The sequence below is a fragment of the Bactrocera neohumeralis genome, unplaced genomic scaffold (assembly GCF_024586455.1).
Source record: "Bactrocera neohumeralis isolate Rockhampton unplaced genomic scaffold, APGP_CSIRO_Bneo_wtdbg2-racon-allhic-juicebox.fasta_v2 cluster09, whole genome shotgun sequence".
Classification (NCBI taxonomy): Eukaryota; Metazoa; Arthropoda; class Insecta; order Diptera; family Tephritidae; genus Bactrocera; species Bactrocera neohumeralis.
The window spans coordinates 490,172-515,518 of record NW_026089622.1 but is presented as its reverse complement, the minus strand read 5'-3'; the positions used below and the strand labels follow the sequence as shown (position 1 = coordinate 515,518).

At 35.4% G+C, this 25,347-nt stretch overlaps 1 protein-coding gene across 2 annotated transcripts in view; it reads right to left on the bottom strand.

The window, feature by feature from the left end:
- The window catches only part of LOC126763893 (adenosylhomocysteinase-like 1), a 29,203-nt gene extending 4,778 nt beyond the window's left edge, over window positions 1–24,425 (bottom strand). Inside the window, exons 1-2 of one of the 2 annotated variants that reach the window (XM_050481656.1) lie at window positions 24,268–24,425; window positions 23,423–23,543 (exon numbers count right to left, since the gene is read on the bottom strand). In XM_050481656.1, the coding sequence (XP_050337613.1) occupies window positions 23,423–23,482 (60 nt within the window). In that variant the 5' untranslated portion in view covers window positions 23,483–23,543; window positions 24,268–24,425. The remainder of the gene's footprint in view (window positions 1–23,422; window positions 23,544–24,267) is intronic. The other variant, XM_050481657.1, reaches the window with a different exon arrangement.
- Window positions 24,426–25,347: the final 922 nt, after the last annotated feature.

The following is a 25,347-nucleotide window of genomic DNA, read 5'->3' as shown; positions in this document are numbered from 1 at the left end:
GCCATTCAGGAGGCTGGAGAAATGTTCCCTCCATAATTTAAGTATGCTCTGGGCATCGGTGACTAGATCACCTTGGGAGTTCTACAAGAGTATGCTCCGGTCTTGAAACCTTCTGTAAGCCGCCGCATTTTTTCGTAGAATTTTCGAGCATTACCCCTGTCGGCCAGCTTTTCAAGCTCTTCAGTCCTCTTTGAAATGCCGTTTCACAGTTCCCTTATACCGAGTTGTTGAAGAGAGCTCTCAGAGAGCAATAGTGCAAGCCGAGTAGAAAATCATTCAGCTATCTGTTGTTATTGCAGCTTCTCGACGTCGAACCTTCCTTGTGTTTGTTGACGTGCGTTCTTTGCTGCACAGAGGCGGGTGCACATCTTGCCTGCATCAAGATAGTGGTCCGAGTCGATGTTAGGACCTCGGAGCGCACGCACGTCTAGAACACTGGAGACATGTCTTCCGTCTATCACAACATGATCGATCTGGTTGGTGGTATTTCGATCCGGAGGCAGCCAGGTAGCTTGATAAATCTTTTTATGCTGAAATCTAGTACTACAGATAACCATATTTGGGGATGTTTCGTCGTGGAGGCTCAATTTACCGACCGTAGTGCCAAAGATACCTTCTTTGCCCACCCTGGCGTTAAAGTCGCCAAGCACGATTTTGACATCGTGGCGGGGGTAGCTCTCATAAGTTCGCTCCAAGCGCTCATAGAAGGCATCTTTGGTCACACCGTCCTTCTCTTCCATCGCAAATCAGCGATATGTTGAAGAACCTCGCTTTGATACGGATTGCGGCTAGACATTCATTCACCGGAGTGAATGATAGTACTCGGCGACGGAGTCTCTCTCCCACCACAAATCCCACACCAAACTTGTGCTCCTATATATTGCCACTGTAGTAAATGCCACAAGGACCTACTTGTCTCTGTCCTTGTCCCGTCCATCGCATTTCTTGGACGGCGGTGATGTCAGACATCAACCTGCTGGGCAGCGGCACTTTACCAATTAAGGGACCCGAAATTCCAGGTGCATGCCCTCAATTCGTAGTCCTTATTTCGTTTGAAATGGTCGTCATCAAAAGGGGGGAGTGAGGCTTGTTGTTCATTTTCATTGGTATGATTTTTTTACGTGGCGGGTCCCAAACCCAGCGCACAACCCTGCGAAGGGGATGTTTCGCCTTCTCACTTTAGCTCGTCTTCAAACGGATGTTCTTAGGCTACCCAGAGGATACTTGGTCAAAGACCGGAAGTCGTGAGCGGCTTGAGTCATATGTAAAAGAATCGTTTCGTTCTTTCGTATTTTATAATATGTAGTATAAGCGAGCTGGGATATTTCACAAAATTTTCGGCATGAAACTTTATACCTCCCATATCTTTTCACTTAATGTAAGCTAACTATTTACCCGATTTTACCCATTTTTACAAAATGACTGTAGAAGCTCCCTTAATATTATAGTTACAACGATACTTTCGGTATAAAACCAGATTTCGTGAAATATCTGCCATCTCAGGAGTGGAATTTAATAATACCATCGTATTTATTTAGTGAGTTATGACACTTTTAGTAGTTCTCAACATAACTGTATAGAAATATTTTAAGAAATTAAATCGTGTCATAATCTGGATCATTTCGATATATATAAGTACAAATCACCGTTAGATTAATAGACCCATTATATGATGTGGTAACATGATAGACCTAATTAGCCTCCCTGATCTACTTACCTCATAAAAAACTGTTTACGTTAATTTGGACTTAATATTAACTCTATTAATTTTTTCATCAAATTGGAGTTTTTTTTAATCTTTCTCTTACGTGGATTGTTGTAAAGAGTATTTCGTCTTTGGTCATAAATACTATAATAATTTCACTTTAGTGAATTGAATAGTTAACTACAATATACAAGGTGCTTTCCAAAGTAAACAGGATTTTTTGAATCTTGCACCCCCTGGTGGCGCCATCTATATGTCGACTGGTGCGTTGGAATCTGCTATCTTTATCAATTGTCCAGTGAGAATTTCATGACATTTCAAAACTTTACCGAAACGTTTCAATTGATGACATAAGTTTATGGCGATGATTGCCTATCCAGTAGCAGAGTGCTCGAGTGGTTTTAACGTTTTCAAAGTGGTCGTGAGGACATGACTGACGGTCAACATGTGGCCAATCAAAATCCGTGATCACCAGAAATTCCATCGAAACTGTGCGTGAATTCATCAAAAATCAGATTTCGGCTGATTTCATTGAAATTCATGGAAATGGAATTGAACATCTCCAAAACATCGATTTATCGCATTTTGACCGAACATTTGGGCTTATTCGACGTGTTCGACCCGAATAACGCGAAGATGAAAGTTGGCGTTTGTTGCACGATAATGCGCCGTCTCATCGATCGACGCTTGTGACTGATTATTTGACCAAAAATCACATTTTCCGTTCCGGCCAACGAGCTAAAACACTCGTTCGACATGCTTTTGGACCGTGCAAACAGCTGTATTGAAGCAGAAGGAGACTATTTTGAATAAAATAAATTTCTTTTGCCGAAAATACCATTTGTTCTGTTTTTTTTTTAGTCCTGTTTACTTCGGAAAGCACCTTGTATCTAATTTAACGTATAATATAATTAAGCCTGTGGAAGCTTTATCAAAGTCCGTGTATGTAACGCCACTATGCTATTATCAATAAAACCACTCAGAATTTTGTTCATATAGTTAACGTATATTCGCTCTTATCCAATGGGAAGACCTTCAAAGGGTTAGGTGGGTTTCAGAGGTCCAAAAACATAATTTAATTAATTATAATTTATTATTCGTTCACCTAAAATTAAAAAGCCAAATATATTTCGTTCGTACATACATAAGCCTCTTTAAAACAAAAAAAAACAAAATTTTATTTTTTCTCAGACTTTGAACAATAAATCTAATTTTTTGATAAAATTTTCGCCATTTAATGGCTTAAAATATAAGTTGTAATGAAAATAAAAAAAAAAATCATTCGTTCAATAACTGGATAATGTTATTTTAAGGATGTTCATAACTTTCGAGAAAAGCGCATTATACCTGCGGTGCGCTATACCGACGTGGCCTGGTGGGCGGAACTTCCGAAGGGTCTATCTCTTACTCGAACAGATTTTAAATTTTGGAAGAATATTTTAAACGTATTGTACTATTTAATAAGACTAAAAAATAAAAATCGATTTTTTCAAATTTTCAAACCCACATAACCCCTTAAGTTGTTTAAGACAACAATTAAATTAATTGATTGGAAGCATGTAAATATTTTTAGCACCGAACCGATTGATATTATTATAATAGCAGATTCTTCAATAAATATATAACGGTTCAACTATATTCCAACTTTTTGCACAACTTGTACAATATAAACTTTATAATTAATAATTTTTGTAATTGAATTAAGTAATAATGTGAAATTTTAATAACATTGCTTTCACCTCGGCTACCAAAAATCTGAATATGTGAACCGCAATTTCGTAAAGCCAAATATTGAAATCTTGTCATAGAAAAACTCAATTGTTTAATTAAAATATATTCTTTCAGATTTTTAAATTCCGTTCGAGGAAACATGGATGATCGTAAAAGTTGATTACGCATCATACCGCAGTATAAAATTGGCATATGGGCATTGGTTGTTTTCGAAGCTCATAACATAATACCATAATCTGACCAAAAATTTTAAGTAATTAAATTACAACTGTTTGTGACTAGCCGCCACAACTCTATTAGATCGGCCTCGACAGCCATACTCCATATTACTGTCCTTTTTTATAGTTTAGTATTATAGTTTTGTTCACCTAACGAATGTTCGTATCATCTAAAACGAAGCGAGACAGATATAGGGTTATTTATATATATGTATATATAAATGATCAGGAAGACGAAAATGGATGAAATCGGATGATAACCCCGCTAACTCTCCATATAACGGTACTGTTCAAAACTACTTAAAGCGTAATAAATCAAGGCGTTGCAACGCCCACTTTTTGGTGAAATCAAATATCTCGGTATCCGACACAACGATTTCGACTAAATTAAGTACCTTAGCATTCCCTTCATATTCCTATGTCACAGTGTGAAATCGGACTACAACCACGTCTACTTCCCATACAGCACAATTTTAATTGTATGCTGGATATATCGGGTTGAGTTATCTTATTGAAAATTACGGAACACGTTTTACTCATAACAGTATATCTTTGTGCATAAAATAGATATAATTAGGCCATTAACCCAGCCCCCATGTAACTATTACAAGGATTTTCGAACATCCGATTGACTCTGCTCCATATGATTGGTGAATGTTTGTGAGTTAGCTTAATGAAACCCAAGGAATATAAGTATAAGTTTTTGTGGTCAGAATAAACACAACAATTTCCTGATGACAACAATAAGAAAATAAGTATGTTTGTAATCCATACCCACTGAATTCTGACACAACAATTTAAACTGTCGCAAGATGTTGCTACATAATTTAACCCTGGTCGAGACCAACGGTCTGATACACATAGTCGAGACCAATGGCGCTTGGCTAGGCCAAGTGGTGTTTACATACATTTGTATGGAAATAGGTGTTGTATTTACGCTCATATACATACATATGAACAATATAGATACATTTTTGAAATTTCTTACCTCTCGATTTGGTTGAAATCAAATTGACTGCCTTGTTCACGCTTGGCGTGGCAATGGCGTTCACAAAAAATGTAGCATTTTGAGAAAAATTACATTTTTCTTAACCTTTAAAATGCTCTAGCGGCTAAAGTATTTGACCTAGATAAACATACAAACCAATTTGGATATGTAACGAACATGAAAACAGATAAATCAACCGTGCGAAGTGATAGAAACATACCAAAGTTCATCAGGGGTGTTGTGGAATCTGATAGTTGTCGGAATCAGAATTGAAACCGATCAAAAAAAGAAGTAGGTGTCATGAATTCTGATATTATTGCTTTGATATTCGAAACAGAATTTGTATCGGTTTCGGGTGTCACGGAAACCAATTTTATCGGTTTTGCTATCAGAAACAAAGCAAGAAGATAGTCGCTCACAGATTTGAAATATAAGTTAAGAAATCAAGTTATTTTATTATTTCGAATTAATTTATCTTTATTTCTATAGGGGAAAACATAAGTATAAAACACAAAATGTTTTAATTATTGAGTTTTTGGGAAAAAAATCCGGATATTTAAAGATATTAGATTTACAAAACGTAATTTAACATCCAAAAGCGTCTTTATTCATTCTCTTAAAATCTTTCTTTAATTCGGAACTCATTAAAAACTTTAATAGTATTGCTTCCAAATGAATTCATTTGCAAGTTTTGTCACATTAGTACACAGCTAATTCGAATATTGGTTTTGCGAATGTTCGAAAAGACGAAAATCCAATCAGATTCTGTGACACCATTGAAAATCAGAATTGGTTTGCAATTCTGACAGCTAAGCAATTCTGTCTTGGATTCCACAACACCCCTGCATATATTTTCATACAAAATATATGGGGTCTAACCAACCACCATTCGTGCACTAAGGTGTAATATTATAATATCCTTTTTTCGTCCTTTTCGATACGATATCCTTGAATTTTTTTTCTGAATTCTATAGACAATAAAATTCTAGGAAGCTACCTGGAAGCGCAAGTCGTTTGCTACACTCTAAATATATTTAAATAACATTTGAAAACAAAATACGCCTGGCCAGACCCGAGGGTCTCGATGAGGGTTAAGAGTTCAATGCTTTAGTTCACTTAATTGTTGTTTGTAGAATTTAAAATTGTATCATATTGAAATTAAGCGAAGTATGTCAGAGCAATCGCACGCACTCGAGTGGAAATTAGTCGGGCGGATCTCAAGATCTGTGATTTTACTTAAAAGTAGGCGGTGGCACGCCCATCGTCCAATTTTGACCCAGGCTTTATTAAAAACTACTTCGGGAGTAAATTTAAAGTCTCTGTATTTAATTATTCATTTATCACGCATTTAGTAATTTGTAGCAGTACCGTTATATAGAGATTGATCGGGCTTATCGATTTCATCTATTTTCACACTGTCGGTAGGATCTCTTATAATATTTGGTGATTCGCTAGGCGAATGTGGTGATTGTAGCTTTAGTGGTTTAGTTATGTACAATTAACTTATTAGAGGGCGAGGCCACGCCTACTTTTTCGCAATTATTTGCCCACAGATGCCCCTTGCTTCTGCGATCTATATGCCAAATTAGAGTTTCATATCTTAATTTCATATCTTAATAATGGCGTTTTGTAGACGTGGTGCGATTATGCCCATCTGTGAACTCGATACCAAGTTTTATCATTCATTCACATTCATTTTACCCGACCAAGGGCTGTTTTTTCGGAGTTCTAACCCCGTTTGGATGGGTGAGTTTTAGATTAAGCTTTCCATCAATGGAACAATTCTTTGTAGTGGACTACGAGTGGCCAACAAAGGACGCTAAGCACATAAAATCTGAAACAGGCAGCATGACTCATATCTTAATCAGTCCCGCAGTTTATGTAGTCCACGAATTACCCCAGTTTTTATATATTAAACGTATTGATTTTCGCCAATCTACCAGATTTTATTGCATTGCAGATAAAAAAAAAGATAGAGGTCGAAAGTACGAAGAGCTTGACACGCTGGCCGACAGCGGTTAGACTCGAAAATTCTATGAAAAAATGCGGCGACTAACAGAAGGTTTCAAGACCGGAGCATACTCTTATTGAACCCACAGAAATGATCAAATGACTGATGCCCAGATCATACTAAAACTATGGAGGGAACACTTCTTCAGTCTGATGAATGTGAAAGTATAAAACAGACGATTAATTGCCCGACCGTGAAGAAGTTCGAATAGCAATTACCCGGCTCAAGAACAACAAAGCGGGGAGGGGGTGCCGATGGATTATCGGCCGCGAAGAACTGATAAGGAGCATGCATCAGTGTCAGAATATGGTTAGACGAAAACATGCCCTACGATTGGAATTTAAGTGTGCTCTGTCCAATCCACAAAAAGGGAGACCCCCAAATCTGCACCAACTACTGTAGGATAAGCCTTCTCAACATTGTATATAAGGTTCTATAGAGCATATTGTGTGAAAGACTAAAACTCACCGTCAACAAACTGATTGGACTTTATCAGTGTGGCTTTAGTTTTGGCAAATCAACAACTGACCAAATATTCACCATGCGAAAAAAAAAATCTTTGAAAAGACCCGTGAAAGGACGATCGATACACTTGACCTCTTCGTCGATTTTAAAGCTGCTTTCGGCAGAGCAAAAAGGTGCTGCTTCTATGCCGCGGTGTCTGAATTTGGTATCCCCTAAAAACTAATACGGCTGTGTAAACTGACGAGGTTTCAGGCAATGTGACTCCCTATCGTGCGATTTCTTCAATCTGCTGCTGGAGAACAATATTCGAGCTGCAGAACTTAATCGAGCAGGTACAATCTTCTATAAGAGTGTACAGGTGTTGGCGTATGCTGATGATATTGATATCATTGGCCTCTACATCCGCGCAGGTGAGTTCTGCTTTCTCCAGACTGGATAAGGAAGCAAAGAAAATGGATTTGGAAGTGAACGAGGCAAGATAAAAAGCCTTCTCATACCATCTCGGAGGTAAAATTTAATATCTCTGGCGTATTTACTTATTGATTTATCCGCCTTTAGTAGTTTTTAACCGTCACTCCCGATCGGGGTTGCCTTCCTATTTCATCCACTTTCCCACTATTGGTAGGAGTTCTCATAATATTTGCGGTAGACAAGTTTGGTTGCTGCAGCTTTAGTGGCTTAGAAGATGTGTGCATTAAACTTATGAGAGGATGGGGCCACGCCCACTTTTTCAAAAGTTTTTAATTTAGTGCTTAGTTATTGCACTTCATAGATTTTCGTTTAATGGCGTTTTGCAGGCGTGGCAGTGGTCCAATTACGTCCATCTACGAACTCGTAATTTTTTTGTACTAAGAAATCAGCGTACCAAGTTTCATGAAGATATCTAAATTATTTTTACTCAAGTTACATCTTGCACGGATGCACGGAGAGACGGACAGTCACTTGGACTTAAACTTTTCTCGTCATCCCGAACATTTATAAATATATAACCTTATATCTATCTCGCTTGATCTTAGGTGAGACATAAAATATTCTCAATTCCTCGTCCCCGTCTTTGTTTTCTAAAAATTGTGAAAGTACAAAACTTTCGGTTACATCAGAACTTACATAGCTATTCCTCACTTGTTAATTAATATTAGCTGAGAAACATCTGATATTTAGTTTAGCTCGCGTTAAGGTAACATCGACTTGTGAGACTTTCGATTTTTTATCAATTGTATTTTATCTTATTGTAAATAGTTAACTAGCGAGAGTTGTAACCCATATTGAAGTGTATGTAAGTATGTATGTACATATTGTTTATTTGAGAGTGGGAGCCAGGCTTCCAATAATTAATACATTATTGAATTAAATTAATTAATTTTAGTTTTTTAATCAAAATACGGATTAAAAAAGTTAATTCCAAGCACGGAAGTAGTTAAAAATTAAAAAGTTAAGTCACAGAGAGTTCATATTCAATATTCTAGAGTAGTGATTGACATTCTTACATATTCCTTCAAATCGTTTATGTATGAAAATAGTCTGCAAAATATTTTCTAAAGCTTCTGTTCCAACTAACAACACAATGATTTATAATTATTCTGGTATTATAAAAGAAATCAATAAATAATAATAGTATTTTTAATTGAACAATTAACATCAAATAACTGTTACTTAAAACAGTGCATCAGTTTATATGTTCTACAAAGAAAAAATGTAATAGTTACTCAGTAATAAAGGGCATATTAATGCGTTCATATGTATGTACATGCGTATATTTTCCTAGTCGCGCACGTCTGGCTCGTTGCGTAGTCAGAAAGCAACCAAAGATAAATGATATGAAACTCTTTTGTTACTCTCTCGCCTTGCAGCTGGCAGCGGACCCTGATCTTTTTCCTGAGCTGGCACACAAATCAGGGTCCCGTCAAACAGCAATTAGTGAAAAAGGCGGGATGCCAGAAGAATAGCGCTAAAACGAACTGCCAAAATCAGTGAGTTGTTGAAATTCTGTAGAATTAGAAGTGGTAGTTTGTAAAATTATTTATATACTTATATGGGTGATATAGGCCTACTGGAGAACCGAGCACCCAAAACTAACTTCGGTAACGCGCCTTTTGCATACCTCAATGGTGATGTGAAATTTCTAAATAAATATTTAATAATGCCCAACTCCAATTTATTTAGCATTGTATAACTGATTAATACTTTAAAAAATGCGCATTTTGACAGCGCTGTCACCAAACCAAGAGTTTCGTATCATTTTATCATCGGAGCAACTGGTACATCATTTCTACGGCGTAATAATTGTTGCATAGATAACTTGATACGAGACTCTTTGGTTCGAGAGAGAGCTGTCAAAACTCGCATTTTTCTTTTTCTTTATTAACCCTGACACATCGGTTATAGCCGAGTTAAGTTTTTCTTTTTACTATTTGGCGCCAATCGGAGAGTCCTTCCACACTTGATTTCTCCAATCAAAAGAGGACTGCTTTCACCGGCGGGTAGTGAATCGAAAACCTTCAAAGTTGGAGTGTTTTCTTCCATCCGGACAAAATTACCCAGCCAGCGTAGCTGCTGCTTCTTGATTCTATGTCAAAGACGCTCCAAATATCATAAAAGGAAAAATGAGGGACTTATAGAATTTGGTCCTTGTTCGTCGAGAGAGGGCTTTACTTTTGTCTACTTAATCCAAAGTAGCCAAGAGTAATTCTAGATTTGAAGGCTGATGTTGTTGTTGGTGTTTGTTTGATGACAGAAGAAATTTCGTCTTACCCTCGTTCACTACCAGACCCATTTGCTTCGCGTCCTTATCCAGTCTGGAGAAAGCAGAACTAACGGCGCGGATATTGAGGGCAATGATATCGATGACATCTGTGTACGCCAACAGCTGAACACTCTTTTAGAGATTATTATGCCTTCCTTATTTAGGTTTGTAGCTCGTATTACTTTTTCTAGCAGCATACGGAAGAAATCACACGATAGGGAGTCTCCTTGCCTGAAACCTCACTTGGTATCGAAGGGCTCGGAGTGGTCTTCGCCCATACTGACGGAGCTTTTGGTGTTACTCAACGGCAGTTTACACAGCCGTATTAGTTTTGCGCGGATATCAAGTTCTGACAAAGCGGTATAAAGACTGTTTCTTTTTGAGCTCTGGAAGGCGGATTTAAAATTGACGAAGAGGTGGCGCATGGTGAAAATCTGGTCGATTGTAAATTTTTCGGTTGTAAAGCCGTAAGGTCCAATCAGTTTATTGACGGTAGGCTTTAGTCTTCACACACTATCGCCAATAAAACCTTCTATGCGATATTAGGGATGCTTACCCTACGGTTTTTGGCGCAGATTGTGGGGTCCTCCTTTTTGTGGATTTAGGCAAAGCAAACTTAGATAATCGTTGGACATGGTTTCATCCGACCATATCTTGCAAATAAGCTGATGCACGCACCTTGTCAGTACCTTGCCGCCTTATTTGAATACTTCGGGCAGTAATTCATAGGCGTCCTTACCGCTTTGTAGTTCCATCCTCATCGATTGTGGAATTTATGAGAACATAAACCAGTTGGTTTACCATCAAAAGTGAGACTGTAGGAATGCAATCTCCGCAGAAATTGTTTAGATTAGATAACATAGCACATAGCTGTTCTACCAACTGAACGATCGGAATAAGAAGAAGAATATATTGAAAGGAATCCTTTGTATTTATGAAGTGTATTAATTAAGTGACGATTTTTCATGTTTTCTTATTATCAGATAAAAAATTTGAAATCTCGCTTCCAACTACTTGAAATAATAGCTCGTTCCATAGTTTTTGTAGGAAATTGGATGCTTATGAAATGGTCTTTTAAGATTTTTTCGATTTTTTCGTAAATTACAATAATTTAAAAGGTATAAACGGCAGATCTTTTAAAGCAAAATTGTATAATCTAATGAATTTTAAATTGGAAAACTCATGGCTTCGTAGAAAATTTGTTGCTCTACAAAATAGTCTTTATAATTCATGTTTTCTTATTATCAGATAAAAAATTTGAAATCTCGCTTCCAAATACTTGAAATAATAGCTCGTTCCATAGTTTTTGTAGGAAATTGGATGCTTATGAAATGGTCTTTTAAGATTTTTTCGATTTTTTCGTAAATTACAATAATTTAAAAGGTATAAACAGCAGATCTTTTAAAGCAAAATTGTATAATCCAATGAATTTTAAATTGGAAAACTCATGGTTTCGTAGAAAATTTGTTGCTCTACAAAATAGTCTTTATAATGTTTCAATAAGTAGTTGAAAGAGAGATTTGAATTTTTGGTCTGATAATAAGAGCACATAAATGCAAAAATTTACCTAAAGACTTCTAAGATCTTATTTTTTACTATAACAAGAATTCGATTCAAGAATAAAAACAAAATTTAATCATCGAAATAGCCTTATTGTTCTTCCAATTATTCTCAATTAAGATCTATACACTTTTGCATGCATGCGTAACCAATTGCCGAACTTTTGCCACTCTGATTGAGATATCTCTAAAACATGCCTTTAGAACATATCAACCGCCTCTACAGGTGACAAAAATCGTTGATCTTTTAGTTTAATTTTTAAGAGCAGAAACGAAAATAAGTTATTCTCTGCCAAGTCAGGATTATGCAGAGGATGACTCATCAAATCGATGTTTTGAGTGCAGTTTTCATAGTCGATGTGTGAGAGAAAGCATTCTCGTGGTGAAGAGGGATGCATCTTCGGTGGAAGGTTTTCATGATTTCTTGAAAACAGCTGGCAAACAAATGGTTGTATGCCAAGCAGAATTTGCTGTTCTTTTTTGTTCCAGTATTATGGGAGTTTCTCCAAAAAAACAAACCAGCAACCATTTGCTTGGCAGTGCTTCGTGGTCGAACAACTTTTGTTGGATTCAGCTCTTCTTGAAACTCCCATACAGTCAAATGCTGTTTACTTTCGGGCTCATACGTGCAAATCCACGATTTATCACCTGTCACGATATCACAGACGCCTCGTTATGGTATTTTGTTAACATTTATTTCGACAAATTAACACGAGTATTTTTTTGAGCGATTGACAAATTTTGTGGGTTCCACTTTTTTTTTCATTCAAATGTTCATACATAATTGAATGTATGCTAGTACCATTAATACCCATAGTTGTCTCCCACGATTTACGAACAGTATCAATATTTTCGGCAACAACAACTGATTTTGGACAACCTTCTCAAAATTCGTTTTGGAGTGATCTACGACTAAAATAAATATATTAGACCATAAAATCTTCATTTTATTTAAAACACAAAATGTATTTCTAACACCATAGAACAGGGATGGGCAAATTTTTAGCCCGCAAAGTTAGCAAAGTGCGAACGAGGGCTAGATAAGGAGAATATTAGTTTGAGTTTAAATCAATGACATTCCTACGAAACTACAATCCATCGCAGAATGGTTGCGGTAATACTGACATTGTACACAAATTAAAGAGCGGAAATTTACTTCATATCGGAATTGTACACTTGTGTGAACAAAAAGAGGTAAAAATATTTTGCAGGTTTTAGAGTTACATATTAATATTTGTTTTTATTTACCTTTGTATGGTGGGAAATTCTAAACACTGTTAGGAAAAAGTTATATAAGTTATAGTTGTATCTAAAAACAATTTTGTTTAATAAGAAAACAGAATATTTTAAAACTGCAAAATACCATATTGTTGTTCCTATTTTGTTCACACCAATGTATATGTGATAAAACGGTTAATGGTGATGATGCCAGTTCTAAAAAATTCATTTAAGTTACAATTTGGAAATCTTTTCTGCAAGGCAGTTTTGTATATCTACACATATAAACAAGTAAGGAAGGGCTAAGTTCGAGTGTCACCGAACATTTTATACCCTCGCATGATAAAGTGATAATCGAGATTTCATTATCCGTCATTTACATATTTTTCAAATACTGTATTTGTGTAAAGTTTTATTCCGCTATAATCATTGGTGCCTAATGTATGTAGTATACATATATTATACAGAGAAGGCATCAGATGGAATTCAAAATAGCGTTATATTGGAAGAAGGCGTGGTTGTTAACCGATTCCACCCATATTTCGTATAGGTCATCAGCGCGTTTAGAAAATATTATATACCGAATTTCACTGAAATCGGTGAAGTAGTTCCTGAGATATGATTTTTGGTCCATAAATGGGCGACGCCACGCCCAAAACTTTTCTAAAAAAAGTACGTCCAAATATGCACCTTCCTAATGCGATCCTTTGTGCCAGATTTCACTTTAATATCTTTAATTATGGCTTAGTTATGACACTTTATAGGTTTTCGGTTTCCGCCATTTTGTGGGCGTAGCAGTCTGCCGATTTTGCCCATCTTCGAACTTAACCTTCTTATGGAGACAGAAAATACGTGTACCAAGTTTCATCGTGATATCTCAGTTTTTACTTAAGTTACAGCTTGCACGGACGGACGGGCGGACAGACGAACGGAATCTCGCCCACCTCCCAAACAAGGGTATGTTGAAAATCACGAAAAGTGCATTAACCGACCAACAAAAAACGTCAGAAACACTAAATTTTACGGAAGAAATGGCAGAAGGAAGCTGCACCCAGGCTTTTCTTAAAAATTGAACATGGACGTGGCGTCGCCCACTTATGGACTAAAAACCATATCTCGGGAACTACTAGACCGATTTCAATGGAATTCGGTATATAATATTTTCTTAACACCCTGATGACATGTACAAAATATGGGTTAAATCGGTTCACAACCACGCCTTCTTCCAATATAACGCTATTTTGAATTCCATCTGATGCCTTCTTTGTATAATATATACCACATACATTAGGCACCAATGATTATAGCGGAATAAAACTTTACACAAATACGGAATTTGGAAAATATGTAAATGACGGATAATGAAATCTCGATTATCACTTTATCATGCGAGAGTATAAAATGTTCGGTGACACCCGAACTTAGCCCTTCCTTACTTGTTTTTATACACTCGCAACAAAGTTGCTAAGGAGAGTATTATAGTTTTGTTCACATAACGGTTCTTTGTAAGTCCTAAAACTAAAAGAGTCAGATATAGGATTATATATACCAAAGTGATCAGGGTGACGAGTAGAGTTGAAATCCGGATGTCTGTCTGTCCGTCCGTCCGTCCGTGCACGCTGTAACTTAAGTAAAAATTGAGATATCATGATGAAACTTGGTACACGTATTCCTTGGCTCCATAAGAAGGTTAAGTTCGAAGATGGGTAAAATCGGCCTACTGTCACGCCCACAAAATGGCGGAAACCAAAAACCTATAAAGTGTCATAACTAAGCCATAAATAAAGATATTAAAGTGAAATTCGGCGCAAAGGATCGCATTAGGTAGGGACATATTCGGACGTAATTTTTTTGGAAAAGTGGTACATATCTCGGAAACTACTATAGCTATGTCAACCAAAGTCTACAGAGTCGTTTTCTTCAGGTATTTCCATATAGATTTCAAAAATGGAAGAAATCGGATAATAACCACGCCCACCTCCCATACAAAGGTTATGTTCAAAATCACTAAAAGTGCGTTAACCGACTAACAAAAAACGTCAGAAACACTAAATTTTACGGATGAAATTGCAGAAGGAAGCTGCACCCAGGCTTTTTTTTTTAAATTGAAAATGGGCGTGGGCTCGCCCACTTATGGACCAAAAACCATATCTCAGGAACTACTTCACCGATTTCAATGAAATTCGGTATATAATATTTTCTTAACACCCTGATAACATGTACGAAATATGGGTGAAATCGGTTAACAACCACGCCTTCTTCCAATATAACGCTATTTTGAAATCCATCTGATGCCTTCTCTGTATAATATATACATTAGGAACCAATGATGATAGCGGAATAAAACTTTACACAAATACGGTATTTGAAAAATATGTAAATGACGTATAATGAAATCTCGATTATCACTTTATCATGCGAGAGTATAAAATGTTCGGTGACACCCGAACTTACCCTTCCTTACTTGTTTTATTAAATTTTAAAGTTAAGTCTAAGTTGCCTCTGGAAATGTATTAAAATAATAATACGCACTTTAGAAAGGGAACACATATTTTTAAAAAATAAAAAATCAAGTAAAAATAGATTTTCGAAGTATGGCATTATTAGTTGAGAGTGGCTAAGCACACAAATATTATACAACCGCTAATGCATGTGTGCTGAGCGCTCATTTGTGCATATGTGTTTGAATAAACAGTGGTTCATAAATTGAAGTTATTATAATTTAAATGTGCAGAAATGTTATCAGCGATAGAAAACAGTGTCCAAAATTTAAAAAGAAAAATTAATTCATTAATTTGGAAGCAGCTGGAACTTTAACCAAAGAACATCTTTCGAAATATTTATTATACTTTTTATTATTTGTGTTACATTTTATAAATTGATGGTAGTTATAAAGAAACTTACAATTGTTATGCCATTTTACAATTGTTACCCACAGTGCAACTACCCATATATACGCGCCCTGTCATTTGTAAACAAGGAGTAGTAAAATACGTAGCTCTCAATTCCCTCTTCATGTTTGCCTCCGATGATCCCCTCATCTAACCATCAAAATGTGCACGCGTGCCCGAAAGGTGCAAAATGCCACAGAGGGCTAATATGCCCCCCCTCTGCCATACAGCATTCGCAATGAAAAAAACCCTACAGGGCACATTTCTCTTAGCGGCACGACCACTCTCGATATTGTTTTGTCAATGTTTCATGGATAATATGATACGAGACTCTCGCATTGGCTCTCATTTTTCCCTCAAACGCATTCCCTGATTATTTGACAGCCAAGGACATCAGGGAATTTTTGACAGTTGATTTCAGAAAAGGCGGGATGCCAGAAGTAAAGCGCTATAATTACTTGACGATATTAGTGTAAAATGAAATTTCATTGAACTGTGCGAACATATCTTGGCAAAATAAATGTTTATGTAAATTTATTAATGATTTTGCGTTTTAGCCTTTATATATGTATGCATTTTCAAAGTGTTTAATTTAGTGTTTTGTATAATTTTTTACATACTCAATATAATGCTTTTCAGCAGTGGCATCATTGACAAATGTTATAAAAAATGCGAGTTTTGACAGCTCTCTCTCGAATCAAAGAGTCTCGTATCATATTATCCATGAATGTATGGACAACGACTGAACGATAGAGCGTCATTTTGCCTTTACTCAATTTTTATACTCTCGCAACAATGTTGCTAAGGAGAGTATTATAGTTTTGTTCACATAACGGTTGTTTGTAAGTCGTAAAACTAAAAGAGTCAGATATAGGGTTATATATACCAAAGTGATCAGGGTGACGAGTAGAGTCGAAATCCGGATGTCTGTCTGTCCGTCTGTCCGTCCGTCCGTCCGTGCAAGCTGTAACTTGAGTAAAAATTGAGATATCATGATGAAACTTGGTACACGTATTCCCTGGCTCCATAAGAAGGTTAGGTTTGAAGATGGGCAAAATTGGCCCACTGCCACGCCCACAAAATGGCGGAAACCGAAAAGCTATAAAGTGTCATAACTAAGCCATAAATAAAGATATTAAAATGAAATTTGGCACAAAGGATCGCATTAGGGAGGGGCATATTTGGACGCAATTTCTTTGGAAAAGTGGGCGTGGCCCCGCCCCCTACCAAGTTTTTTGTACATATCTCGGAAACTACTATAGCTATGTCAACCAAACTCTACAGAGTCGTTTTCTTTCCATATACAGTTCAAAAATTTAAGAAATCGGATAATAACCACGGCCACCTCCCATACAAAGGTTATGTTGAAAATCACTAAAAGTGCGTTAACCGACTAACAAAAAACGTCAGAAACACTAAATTTTACGGAAGAAATTGCAGAAGGAAGCTGCACCCAGGCTTTTTTTAAAAATTGAAAATGGGCGTGGCCTCGCCCACTTATGGACCAAAAACCATATCTCAGGAACTACTTCACCGATTTCAATGAAATTCGGTATATAATATTTTCTTAACACCCTGATAACATGTACGAAATATGGGTGAAATCGGTTAACAACCACGCCTTCTTCCAATATAACGCTATTTTGAATTCCATCTGATGCCTTCTCTGTATAATACATGTAAGTATATGTACATTAGGAATCAATGATGATAGCGGAATAAAACTTTACACAAATACGGTATTTGAAAAATATGTAAATGACGTATAATGAAATCTCGATTATCACTTTATCATGCGAGAGTATAAAATGTTCGGTGACACCCGAACTTAGCCCTTCCTTACTTGTTATAAATAGTTTGGCCCACATCTAGCTTTTCAGCTATAATTTTTCATAATGTAAAATATCAATACTTCTAAATACAATTGAACTTCCATAACTCGAACTCTTTAAATGGCAATATAGGTCAAGTTTTCTTTCAAGACTCGAAGTAGCTCTAACTCGAAGTTTTTTATGGATTATGGATTCGAGGTAGGGAAGTTCAACTGTAATTGTATTCGATATTATAAATATATTTATGCTTATTTTTTAATTACGGCATAACATCGAGACTAGCAACCCCGCGTTCTAAGAGAGCAACCAGCTAACTGGGCTCTACGGGAAGATTTCCATTTTCGCAAATATCCGCGTTACGTATGGTAGAAACGTAGAATGGCAACAAAAGATAACAACAACAACTACGTTGTCACTACGCAAGCGCGGCACGTCGGTCATTACCTGAAGCGTACGTATGAAGTTAGCTTGCTCAATTGAGCTATAAAATCGGTTGACGTTTTTACACATTCAAGCTATTTATAATTTATCAATTTTTAATTCTGATTTTTTGATTGCAAATTATAGTCTTAATTATTAATTTTTACTAATAAATTACAAAATAAAAATTCAGTTTTCAATGTCGGCACTATTCCGATTTCTTTGGTGCCGCGATTTGAAGGTATCGTTGGAAAGAGGAAGTCCTCCTGATTAAAAAATATATTGGGTTATAGGGACCTTCAAGTTCAAAAATTCCTAAAATTCGACATTTCAACAAGCTATTTTACCACATCAAACACACTTTACTCACATTTTTTACTTCAAATTAATTAAATTAAACTATAAACTTTTAAATAAATCCACATTTTACACTTTTGACAGTTTTTTTTTACCGAAGAAATCTTTATTTTAAAAATTATATTTTACACTCGTAGTGAACATCATGTGTTTGCTAAAAATTACGACGAAATGGAGCGCTGCCATGTGATAATAAGGAAATTCGCTGAAATTCCTTTTTTCCCATAAATGCCTCTATCCATTCATATGAATATGTTTTTTATTTAATTTAATTAACAAATAAGTAATTTTATATAGTAATATTATATAATAATATTATATATATTGTCATAAAATATACAGAACAACTTATTATCAAAAATAAATGGAAAGCGCTGACAGATATAATAACCAAAATTTAACCATTTTATAACGAAAACTCAAATTTTGTTTCAATACTCGTATTAGTGCAAGATAACCAACAAATATAGCCACTTTATAACGAAACTCAATATGTTTTTTTTTTTATTTTAACACAGAAAGGAGTACTATACCGAAGTACTTAAGTCACCCCAGATATTCGCTCGAGCAGGGTTATTTTTTTAAAGGCCGCCAACGCAGAAAGAAGTACTACGCGAAAGTACTTCAGTCACATAAATCACATATTACACATATACTCGTACATATGTAGAAAGTATTTTTTTTATTGTTAATATAGAAAAAAGAATCACGCGAAAAAACAAACAAAGAAAAATTGTTAAAAATCCTACATATTTGCTGTTTAAGATGTGGCAAGGCTCGAGTGTATATTTAAGTATACAGAGTGAAAAACGTGAAAAAAATTAGTGAAACATAGAGAAATACCATGTGTTATTAGTGCAAATTTTTGAACTTTTAATCATGAATATTTTAAGAAATAAAAGTTATTTTTATATTATTTTTGGATATTTCTTCTCTGGAGAAGCTCCCCTATCCGCGCATATCCCATTTATATGGAAATTCGGTTTGTTTATCCCTCCGCCAAAGTAATCGGAATCGTGCCTCAATGTCAAATCCCAGGCATGCTATAAGATTCTGAATTGAAAATCTAATTTATTTTCCACAATTTTTTAATGTAAAAATTTGCAAAAATATTTAGATAAGACAACCACGAATTTATAAACCGTAGAGAAACAGAGGATCTTCAAACACAGCGGAACATAATTCCCTTATCTCCCTTAGGTGAGTTTTATCACAGTTTTCACAGATTAAGTCAAAATCGAAACTAGATTATTAAATAATTATTTGTATTTTTTTACTCTCACAACGGGTTGCACAAAATCAACATAAAATAGTCACCTAACAACATTTAGTAACACCTAAAACTATTGAAAATAGACAATAGGCTAGATCAAAAACACGAATGTTGTTTTTCGCTTGGTACTCTGAAAAATTGGTTGACAGAAACCTGTAAGGAAGGCTCTCCAAGAATGAGCTCTTAATTGTAACGGAAGGTTCACCGCCAATCAGATTTTGTTATCTTATGGGAAATTGAATGCTCTTCAAAAACAGGACTGTTAAGAGTAAAACACAGTTTGTTACCATAAGGTGGTATACATTAAAGGAATTACTAATACAAAGTTTTAGCCCGTTATATCAATTGCTTTCTGATTTGTATAGGACGATAGGAGTTTTCATATTATTTGTACTAAACAAAATTGATTGTTTCAGTTTTAGTGGTTTAGGAGATACTTATGTACATAAAACTTATTAGAGGACGGAGCACGCAAACTTTTTCAAAGTTTTAGTTTAGTTTTCTAGTGCTTAGTTATGACAATTTATAGGTTTTCGGTTAATAGCGATTTCTGGGTGTGGCAGTGGTCCGATTACACCCACCTACGAACTCGTATTCTTGTACAAAAAAACCCGCATACCAAGTTTCATGAAGATGTGTCAATTTCTACTCAAGTTACAGCTTGCACGGACGGACGGACAGACAGACAGTCACCCGGATTTCACCATTTCTCATTATCCTTGTCATTTATTTATATAACCCTATATCTGCCTCGCCTAATTTAAGGTGATACGTACAACCGTTAGGTGAACAAAACTATTATACCCTGTAGGAAAGGGTTGCAATAGTATAAAAATTATAACACAGTGATAATGCTGCATTACAATAATTTTTGTAAACAATAATACATATGGGTTATACTGATTGTACTGTAAGATATTTTTAGGATCAAAACAAAAATTCTCAAATTTGCGTCACAAGGTATTGCGGCTACTTCTCTAGATTATGTAAAACAAGAAAAAACGTTAACTTCGGCTGCACCGAAGCTAATATACCCTTCACAGGTGCATTTCTTTTACTAACTATGTGTTCAGTTTGAATGGAAGCTATATGCTAGGTATAGTAATCCGAACTGAACAATTTTTTCGGAGATTACATTGTTGCCTTAGAAAATAATCTATACCAAATTTGGTGAAAATACATTGTCAAATGTGAAAGTTTTCCATACAAGAACTTGATTCCGATCGTTCAGTTTGTATGGTAGCTATATGCTATAGTTAACCGATCTGACCAATTTCTTCGGAGATTACATTGTTGCCTTGGAAAATAATCTATACCAAATTTGGTGAAGATACATTGTCAAATGTGAAAGTTTTACATACAAGAACTTGATTCCGATCGTTCAGTTTATATGGCAGCTATATGTTATGGTGGTCCGATATCGGCCATTAACATATTAACAATTAAATAAGAGTTAGGTTGGAGTACAGGTACAGTATTTATTCCAGCAACTAGTAAAAATTAAAGTGTGTGAAATATATCCTGGTGTCTACAAAATTATATTATAAAATAAATTGGGTATAATGTACTAGGCCTAAGCCCGCGGCTTCGCTGGCGTAGAAGGTGGAATTGACATCAAAACTTTATTGCGTTGTTATCAAGGAAATCATGCATTTTTCAACACCGTAGATAACGCGCAGTTTTTATGTTCCATGTTTGTTATAAATGTTTGTGCGTTATTTGCCCATTATCTATACCAAATTTGGTGAAGATACATTGTCAAATGTGAAAGTTTTACATACAAGAACTTGATTCCGATCGTTCAGTTTATATGGCAGCTATATGTTATGGTGGTCCGATATCGGCCATTCCGAGCAGCTTCTTGAAGAGAAAATGACGTGTGCAAAATTTCAAAAGTTTGTATATCTAGTTCGTATATATGTATACAGACGGACGGACGGACGGACGGACAGACAGACAGACGGACATGGTTAAATCGACTCAGGTCAACATACTGATCATTTATATATATACTTTATAGGGTCTCCGACGCTTCTTTCTGGGTGTTACAAACATCGTGACAAACTTAATATACCCTGTTCAGGGTATAAAAATAGCGCAGTAACTACAGTGTTGATAAAAAGGTCTATTGTAGTGTGACAAATATTCTCGAGGCATTGCACAGACGTTTTCGGTATGTATCAATCTTTCAGCCCATCTGTTAGTTTATAATTAAGGAAACATATGTATACTTCAGCCACGGTAATGAGTGGAGGGGCCCCTTGTCTAAGTTTGCAACAAAATGAAAAAGTCGCAATACCAAAAAGAGAATTGGTTATTATACTCTTGCAACATGTTGCTGCAGAGTATATGCTAATACCTTCATTCTCCTGTATCGGCTAAAATTAATCTGTCTGTCCGTCCGTCCGTCCGTCCGTGCATGATTGCACTTGGGCAAAAATTTATATATTTGGATGAAACTTCAAACAAGTGTTTCTTGGTAAAAAAGTGAGGACGAGTTCGTTGATGGTCGTAGTCGGACCACTGCCACGCCCACAAAATGTCTTTAAACGAAAGTCTATAAAAGCCTTATACTAAGCACGTAAGTAAGAAATATAACCGTTATTTGGCAAAGGAGATCGCAGTAGTATGGGGCACCTGTGGTGTAAAATTTGTTAAATGTCCATATATCTTAACTCCTAAAGCTACAAAAACCAAGTTGTCTTAGAACAAATATTATATTGATCCCTACCGAAAGTGTGAAAATGGTAATATAACGGTAATGTTAAAAAAAACAACTAAAATAAATCAAGAACTACATCAATAACTAAATACGCCAAACACCTTAAATTTTATCCCTGATATGGTATGAGAAGGTTTTAAAGGAGTCGGGGTCAAAATTAGACAATGGATATGACACCACCCTCCTTTAGGTGAAATCACATATTTAATTATCTGTTCGACCGATTTCAACCGAATTCGGGGTCTTCTGACTTCCCTACGCACTCCTACTTCCCAAATAACACAATTTTAAATTTCATTTGATTCTTTAACTTTCTAGTATGCAAATCAAGAAGCAATTAATATAACGAGATAAAACTTTTCATAAAAAGTGCCGTTGTCACCTTATGACCAAAACCTGTTCAAATCGAACCAAAACTGTTCAAGCCCCAAGGTTTATGTCTTAGGAACGGCTGAACCGATTTAGCTGAAAATTATCCTTTCCGATTATCGTTTTCTGTTAAAAGTCAAAACAATTCATACCATACATATATAAAAAATTAAAATTCTACTATAAGCATCCGTTTAATATTCATGTACATATATTTTTTTACTTAAAAAAAAAAATTACCTCACAAAGCTACGATGGTGGCATTCATAATAAACCAGACTCATATACCCGGGGAGCCGAGGGTTTAGGCCTAATAACTTAATAAAATACCAAAATGATTTGGTGATTTCGTCGTATAACGAATGTTGATTTCTTTTGCAGCATTTTTTATATGAAGTTTTGCAAACACCTGAAAAGTATTTCCTCATATTTGGTTCTTGCAGGTTGCGAGAATAAAAAATGTTCGTTACATCTGAACTTAGCTCTTCCCTTTTTATTTAATACAAAGTTTTATGTGAAGCAATTTCTCCCGCTTTGAACCTTATAAGATGCAAAAGTATAAAAGGTTGAACGTAACTTATCCCTTCCTTTCTTGTCATATATAGGAAGTTGTTAAAATTGATAAATTTTTTGCCTGAGATATAAGATTTCCCTCTCCTTATATCTATTTATAGCGATTAGTTTTTGGTGTTACAAATAAGCGTAACGAGAACAAGAACAAAACGATTACACTCAAACTGTCAGCAAAACTTTACTTACAAATAGTTTGAGGATAAATTATACCGTTTACACCATAAGTCTGTTTGTAAACAAAATTTTTTAAAAATATTGTTTTAATCTTAATAGTAATTTATTTATATATCTCGTATACATATATATATACATCCATACATATATAAAATATAGTTATGCTCCCTTACCTTATCACCGAAATCTAAATCCGATTTTGGTGTTTCTAAAGCCATTTTTGAAATATTCATATTTAAAGTTCCCTCAATTTGTTTGCAGTAAAGAAAGTTTTTTTTAAGCTTGCATAAATTTCTGAAAAATGCATTAAGTTTCACTACCACTTATGCAATTATTCGCTCATGTATTTACAGGTCTAAGCTTTAATGTCACATGCATGTCATACAAGTTTTTTCAGGCATAAAAAACGAGCTAAATTTTAAGCGTAATGTTCCACTCGTGACTTAAAGCATTAGCAACAATAAATTACTTGAGTTTGATTTGCATAACCCATTACTTAAATATTGAAAGCGACCGTGAATTGATCACTATCACTATTCATGGTAGTATGTTTGTACATTAGCTATCTATTCGTAGATTCTTTACATACTTATACCTAAGTACATATGTACGTAAGTGTGTGTTTACAGTCTACAGCATTCTGTAGAAAAGTTTTGTGTCTAATCAATTTAAAATCACATGACTAATATCAATTAGGATCAATGAATTTTCTTTGCTTGGAGTGGAAAAAATATTTTTCAATAGATTTTTTATTCACGTAGATAAATACGTATATAATAAGTATTAATAGTAATCATTAATACTCGCATTTATAGCAATACAATGGTCGACCACGCAGTGGTGTTTAATCCAAAAACTTTTATTATAAACACTGTCGGTTAATATGTTTAGAACATGAAGTTATTTGTTAGGGTAAGTATATGCATAGGCATATACATATCTTTATAACTCTTTATGTTAAAACAAATCACTACACGAATCACTTATCTGGCCAAATTCGGATAACCCCCCCTGAAACCTGTTCACACCGTAGTTATTTTAATTAAAGCCACGAAATGGGATTGTTGACATCAAGTAGGGTATGACAGTAAGACGAAAAGCGCTTTGTTTTGATTAAAGTGAGTAATACATTCGACGTGCACTCGCGACTGATGTACGTTTCTAACTGACTTCAACAATGCCAAAGAGTGATCATATATAAAGTAAACGAGTCTAGTTAGCTGCAAAGAGATTATTATTTTTATATATTTCGCATTGCTATCGTTTACCTGTTGAATTATTTGTACTTGTACTTATTAAACTCTATTTTCTCACATACTTTACGAGTTTGTGGGTCAGGACGGTGTGGGAAGAAGTAGACATTTGATTTCATTGATACTCACATCAATTTAAATATTAACAATTAAATAAGAGTTAGGTTGGAGTACAGGTACAGTATTTATTCCAGCAACTAGTAAAAATTAAAGTGTGTGAAATATATCCTGGTGTCTACAAAATTATATTATAAAATAAATTGGGTATAATGTACTAGGCCTAAGCCCGCGGCTTCGCTGGCGTAGAAGGTGGAATTGACATCAAAACTTTATCGCGTTGTTATCAAGGAAATCATGCATTTTTCAACACCGTAGATAACGCGCAGTTTTTATGTTCCATGTTTGTTATAAATGTTTGTGCGTTATTTGCCCATTATCTAACAAAAATCCGCAATGCCTGACGATACATCTGCCAATGCGATTTTCTGTCGTGATATTATAAATTCCTTGGCGGTTCCACAAGCTGTGCCCAAAAAAAGGCGTTGTTCATTAACAACAATCAGTATAATCCATATACATATGTATGTATGTAAGCAAAACATGTCGCAGCCTGGACAAATCCTTTAAGCTCCCCTAACGACACTAAAAAAATGGATAAAATCGGAAGATAACCCCGTCCACTCCCAATATAATGTTACTATTTAAAACTACTAAAAGCGCAATAAATCCATAACTAAATACGACAGAGACGTACAATTTTACACTCGAGATGGTATGGCAAATATTAAAAGGAACCAAAGTAAGAGCTGGGCGTGGCATCGCCCACTTTTAGGTGAAAGCACATA